Source organism: Peromyscus maniculatus, chromosome 1 (assembly GCF_049852395.1).
Source record: "Peromyscus maniculatus bairdii isolate BWxNUB_F1_BW_parent chromosome 1, HU_Pman_BW_mat_3.1, whole genome shotgun sequence".
NCBI lineage: Eukaryota > Metazoa > Chordata > Mammalia > Rodentia > Cricetidae > Peromyscus > Peromyscus maniculatus.
The window spans coordinates 185,212,225-185,218,518 of NC_134852.1; the positions used below are offsets into that span (position 1 = coordinate 185,212,225).

The following is a 6,294-nucleotide window of genomic DNA, read 5'->3' on the forward strand; positions in this document are numbered from 1 at the left end:
GAGGAAGAACGACCACCATGCGAGGATCCTTCTCAGAACACACTTTATTGGAGCGCCTCTTGATTAAGGGAGAGCGGGAGGTGAGGGGCCCCGAGGACTAAACTACAGCTGCTTATATAGGGAATCAGGCAAACGTGCCGTACTGTGATTGGGTCCCGCCAGAATGCTAGCACGGGGAGCCACGGGATAGGCTGAGGACATAAGGCCAATTACCATACTCGTGCATCATAGCCAAATATGGAGTTGTTTACAGCTAGGCTACCAGGAAGCCAGCGCCATCTTAGAATGGCGGCTCCCTACATCTCCCCCCTCTTTATTAATTAAGCCGCAGGAGAGAGTATAGGTCTGATTTCTGCAGCACAAGTATTTCATCCGATCAGGTCCCCACCTCATGATGTGTTGACCGATCGAGGATGAGTTAACTGTGCATAATTGCCTGCATACCTTCCCGAGTGCAATGGACCAACCAGTCCCTGGGGTGCAAAGGCTATGCATGTAACAATTGTCCGCATACCTTCCCGTGTGCAATGGACTAACCAGTCCCAGGGGTGCAAAGGCTATGTGACTCCATATGCAGTCAGACTTGCTCTCCTTGAAGGAAGGAAAATGTCCTACACTTCAAGTGCAGTGCACGAGCCTGGCATCCTGTGCTTAATTGTCCACACACCTTCCGGAGTGCAATGGACTAACCAGTCCTGGGGGTGCAAAGGCTGTGTGGATATTAGGTATCTGGGGGGAGGCGCCACACTCCAAAGTGGCTAATGCTTGAGTGATAATGCCCTTGTCCTTTTTGTACGTGCTCGCAAACGGCAGACCAACCACAGACAAAACACGCATCCTCCAAGGCAGCATGCCAAAAATATACCCTACCCCCACCCATTCTAAACAGGGAAAAGGTAGAAGCAATCCAGGAGGACAGTCCCTCCGCCACGCTGAGATCCACTCAGGTGGAGTTGATGGTCACCACTGCCACTCTCAGTTTCTCCAGCGTCTCTTCAAATTCTCCGGACCAATTTCCTATAAGATAACTGGACAATCGTTTAGACAAATTTGCTACTCGGGAACCATTCTGAAACTGCACACTAGAACTGGCTGTTACTCCGTAAGCTCGAGCAGCCTCTACCAGGCCTTTTAATTGTTTATAAGGCACAGGTTCATGATATCTGTTGTTTGTTTGCGGATCTTCAGAGACTGGAAACGAGGACGCTAGCCGCGCCCAGGTGTCTCTCCTGATAAAACGACAACCTCCACCTGTTTGCAGACACGAAGGTGTTGCCGAGGGTGGATGTGGTCCCGAAGGCGCCGTTGGTTCCACATTCACCCCAGCAGAAACATTATAAGGAGGAGTTCGCTGCCGCCCATGTCTCTCTTCCTCATATTCAGCGGCAGCTTCCTCTAAATCCTCCTCCTCATCAGGGTCTAACTCATCATCTAATATTGGATATCCTTCCTTTTTAGGCCTACTTAAGTTCTCCCCTTTAACGTCTGATTCTGATAGACTATCCTGGTGCTTAATTAATGCCTTGCGTCCCTTTCTAATGATTTCCACATTGCGTTCTTCCTTGAGACATGCATATACAAAACAGCAAAGAAGAACAACAATTGTCATAGGAATGAACACAAGAGCAAGCACAAATGGATTTATCCCAGCAATCAGCATACCTGGAGAACTTACCGACGTCATCGCCGTTCCTGGCGAACTTACCGACGTCACCGCCTTTCCTGGCGAACCTACCGACGTCACCGCCTTTTCTGGCGAACCTACCGACGTCACCGCCTTTCCTGGCGAACCTACCGACGTCACCGCCTTTCCTGGCGAACCTAACGACGTCACCGTTCCTGGAGAACTTACCGACGTCACCGCCGTTCCTGGCGAACCCACCGACGTCACCGTTCCTGGAGAACTCACCGACGTCACCGCCGTTCCTGGCGAACCCACCGACGTCACCGTTCCTGGAGAACTTACCGACGTCACCGCTCCGTGTGCTGAGTTCTGAATCCTCCTCGACCCCTCACCTGGTGTCCCGTCCCGGGTTTCGGCACCAGTTGCGGCGCGCTCCTCGGCTAGCGAGGAAGAACGACCACCATGCGAGGATCCTTCTCAGAACACACTTTATTGGAGCGCCTCTTGATTAAGGGAGAGCGGGAGGTGAGGGGCCCCGAGGACTAAACTACAGCTGCTTATATAGGGAATCAGGCAAACGTGCCGTACTGTGATTGGGTCCCGCCAGAATGCTAGCACGGGGAGCCACGGGATAGGCTGAGGACATAAGGCCAATTACCATACTCGTGCATCATAGCCAAATATGGAGTTGTTTACAGCTAGGCTACCAGGAAGCCAGCGCCATCTTAGAATGGCGGCTCCCTACAGATAATGGACTAAAGCTCTCTTTTATAAGAGTTTCTTCACAGCCGTAGAACAGTAACTAAGAAGATGGTCATGTGGAATGGTGAGCTGGTACAGAAGCCCTTTCTCCTCCAAGTTGCTTTTGGCCACAGTGTTTTATCACAGCAACAGAAACCTTCATTGAGACAATATTATTTAAAGAACAAATCCCAGGACATCCCCGAGTAAGTAAGTACATTTTGACATAGTGAAATGTATGATCGGGTTTGTTCTTAAGTAACAACAGTAGTTCCTGGATTCTGTGACCCTGGGCTGATATTGATGCTAGTCCACTCTTATTTCTTTGTGTGAAAAATGAAGCTTCTCATAGAAGCCACTCTTAAGGCTACTGGATCTATTAAATATGCTAATATTCGCCAAGTCCTTAACATGGGGGATGGTCCTATGACCGCAGGGGCATAGAAATGTTAGCTATTCTATTCTTCTTGATCTCTGCCTTGGTCCACTTGATAACCCCCACACCTGGAATAGCTTGTGAGCTTGCGTTCATCATCTGCAATTTTCTGACCGCTTTCATGGAAGGCTGCTTGGTTGCTAACAAGGGGTTTTCTTTTGACCACTAAAATGCTACCATTTTCTCCATCAAACCATAGACACACTGGCAGAAAACAGGGCTTCACCCAGCTGGTTGCCATGAGCTTGGTTCCCAGCAGCAGCAGCAGCAGCAGCAGCAGCAGCAGCAGCAGCAGCAGCTCCTGAGGTAGAATATGTAAGTGGTTTCTCTTTACTTCGGACAAACGCTTCTGCTAACTTTGTAAGGAACTCTGCCAGTTGACTGAGCAGGTCTCAGGTCCTTCTGGAAAAACAGAAAAGGAAAAGGAAAACCAAGCAAACAAACAAAGCTCTTCCCTGATCTCTTTTCCCGGATTGCTTTTCGGCCACAGCCTCGAATGCTCCCGCTTTTCAGAGGCTCTGCTGCTCTCATGGCTTTCTCAGATGCTGGCAGGAGCATCTGTGCTGGTTACTCCTTACTCCTTTGCTGTAGGTCAAAGTGACTAGACATTCTGGTTCTGTAAGGACTGTCCCCAGTGATATGGCTCCAAGCCTTTCTTGGAGCCACCATGTGATGTAATGTGACCCTTCATTTCTCCCTCAGCCTCACACAGACTGAAGGCATGGAGTGGTGGTTCTTGAAACATGTGTATAAGGGTTAACAGCCATTTCTCTCTCTCTGTCTCTGTCTCTCTCTTTCCCTCTCTCTCTCTCCCTCTCCTTTATTTGAATGGAGGCTATAATTAAAATGGAGAAGGCACAGGGTAGCTGGTAGTTGCAATCTTAAAACTCAGGAGATTCTGAAAAACCAAACTTCTATTGAAGGAGGGCGAGGTGGTTTGGAAAGGCAAGAAAGTCATTTATTTGAGCAAGCTGAAAATGAAGACTCCAGGAAGAGCAAGTCTAAGTCAGTGTGGAAAAAGGAATCAACCAGGGGAAAGTGCTGGGCAGTGAAAGTGCTATGAAACAGAAAGCTCCAGCTTTGACCTTCAGTACAAAACCCTGAGCAAATGCCAGAATAGACCTCCACTGATTATTTTCTATTACACTTTCTACATTTTGAAGGCATTAGGAAGCAATGGGATGCTAGTATAGAATTCCCGGCTTAGAAAGGACAGTGGAAACCACTTGGTCTGATGATTTCCAGATAAGACTATTTTTGAGACCTGAGTGCAGATAAGGGTGGGGTTCCGTCTTACCTATATTCATTATAATGACATGTACAGACAACAGTGGAAATTAGTAAGTCTTTCTTGACTAGGTGTCTTTCCAGCTGTGATGGGCAATCTTCAAGGCCAACCTGATTGGATCTGAAATCATCTAAGAGACATGGCTCTGGGTAGTTCTGTGAGGGAATTTTCTGGAAGGATTAGCTGAGTGGGGAAGAGCTTTCTTCAGAGTGGGAACACTTTCTGACAGTGGCCCACATATCAAGAGATCTGAGGGGAAAACAGTGATGCTTTTGGCCTGCCTGCCTTAGTTCCTTGTTGTTAAGGACATCTACTCTGTTGTTGTTACTGATGCTGACATTGTTTGCTGACTCCAGTCTTCTAAGGTAGTGTAAAGCTCCCTGGGAACCTCCCAGGCCTTCTGTGCCAGATTATGGCTGTTGAGATATCCAGCCTCTAGTATGCAGAGAGCCACTGTCAGTGACTCAGCCTGTACTGTGTAAGTCAATCTAGTAAACACCCTTTGTAATATATATTCAGTTCTGCTCCTCCAGAGCCCCGACTGACACTTCAGCATGGCTGCATACAATTAGAATAAAACCAACTGTGGTGTGGAAAAGTACTTGTTTATCACTGTTAAGTGACTTATCTGCCTTTGAGTTGAAATGGTTCAGTTATAGGCAAAGTTAACACCTAATAGTTTGCTCTCTCTCTCTCTCTCTCTCTCTCTCTCTCTCTCTCTCTCTCTCTCTCTCTCTCTCTCTCTCCCTTTCACTCTCCACCCCCTGTGTGTTTGGGGTGGGCTTGGAGGAGACATCTGGCTTAGCCCAGATATATATGATCATCAGAAGCTAATAAAATGCTGATTTAACTGGTAACCACCTTGTAACTTCTGATACCCTCTCTTGGGCTGAACTCTTTGGTTCTCATCTCATAAGGGGGAAAAAGAATCACATCCTAATTATGATAACAGGGATATGTTTATATGGAAGCTAATTTGTAGCTAGAGATTTTCTCTCCGGATCCCGCCAAGCCCGGGCAGTCCTGTAGCCCATTTATAAAATAAACATACAGATGCTTATATTATTTAAATTGCTCGGCCATTAGCTCAGGCCTACCATTGCCTAGCTCTTACTCTTATACTCAGCCCATTTCTGTTAATATATATGTTGCCACGTGTTCCGTGGCTTTACTTGCTGCCTTTACATCATGTTCCCTAGACGGCAGGCTGGCATCTCCTCCTCCCCACCTTCCTGTTTTCTCAATTCTCCTCTCTGCTAGTCCCGCCTATACTTCTTGCCTGGCTACTGGTCAATCAATGTTTTATTTATCAATCAGTCATCCACAGCACTAATTGCACTGAGTGAATTCTATATGGCAGATTAATTCCCATCATTCTCTTTTTCTCTCATAGTATGTGTGTATGTGTAAACACAATTATTTATCCAATGATTTATAATGTTGAATTTTCTAACACCCTGTGAAGCTGAAACTGTTATCTTTATTTTACAAATGAAGAAATCAAGTCATGGCAATACTGAATGACTTGGCTATGGTTGTACAAGCCCAAGTTCCATGGGATTATATTTTTCAAACACTCACACCTCAGTTCATAAGTAGATAAATAGATAAACTAGGACTGCAAGAAGGCAGGGTGGTTTTTTTCCCAGTGGAGATGAGACTGAAGCACATGTATCTCCTGTCTTTGTTGGATGGGAGTTAGAATGTGTGATTTAACTTTTTAAAAAATGTGTGTGTGTGTGTGTGTGTGTGTGTGTGTGTGTTCATGTGTGAGTGACATGCACATAGAGGCCTAAGATTACTGTCTTCCTCAATTTCTCTCCACATTAGATTTTTCTAGATAGGGACTCTCTCTGAACCTGGAGCTCACCAGTTTGCTAGACTGACTGATCAGTAGACGCCAGGGATCTTGTTGTCCTGCCTGCAAGGGACAAAGTGCTGGGATTAGGGGAGTAGATTGCCACACCTGAATTGTTACATTGTGTTGTAGATCTCAAGTAGAATCCTCAAGCTGGTACAGCAGGTACTTAACTAGTAAACCATCTCCTCAGATCCCAAACGGGGCGGGGGGAGGGGGCTTCTAAGCTCTGCAGTCAAGTAAATATAAGATTTAGGTGTCATCTTAAGTCTATTTAAATTTCATATTTCAAAAATAGGCATATCTTTCTAGAAACTGACTTTTAATGCACCAAGCTGTCACCACTC

The 6,294-nt window shown here is 46.4% G+C and overlaps 1 protein-coding gene across 1 annotated transcript; it reads left to right on the forward strand.

The window, feature by feature from the left end:
* The first annotated feature begins 5 nt into the window (after positions 1–5).
* Positions 6–4,053, forward strand: LOC143270954 (uncharacterized). Its single transcript, XM_076562357.1, has 2 exons — positions 6–2,575; positions 3,001–4,053. The coding sequence occupies exon 1, from the start codon at positions 1,636–1,638 to the stop codon at positions 2,134–2,136; it is 501 nt and encodes a 166-aa protein (XP_076418472.1). The 5' UTR covers positions 6–1,635; the 3' UTR covers positions 2,137–2,575; positions 3,001–4,053.
* Positions 4,054–6,294: the final 2,241 nt, after the last annotated feature.

Coding starts and splice junctions, on each gene's coding strand:
- LOC143270954 (XM_076562357.1), top strand. CDS start 1,636: ATGGATTTATCCCAGCAATCAGCATACCTGGAGAACTTACCGACGTCA.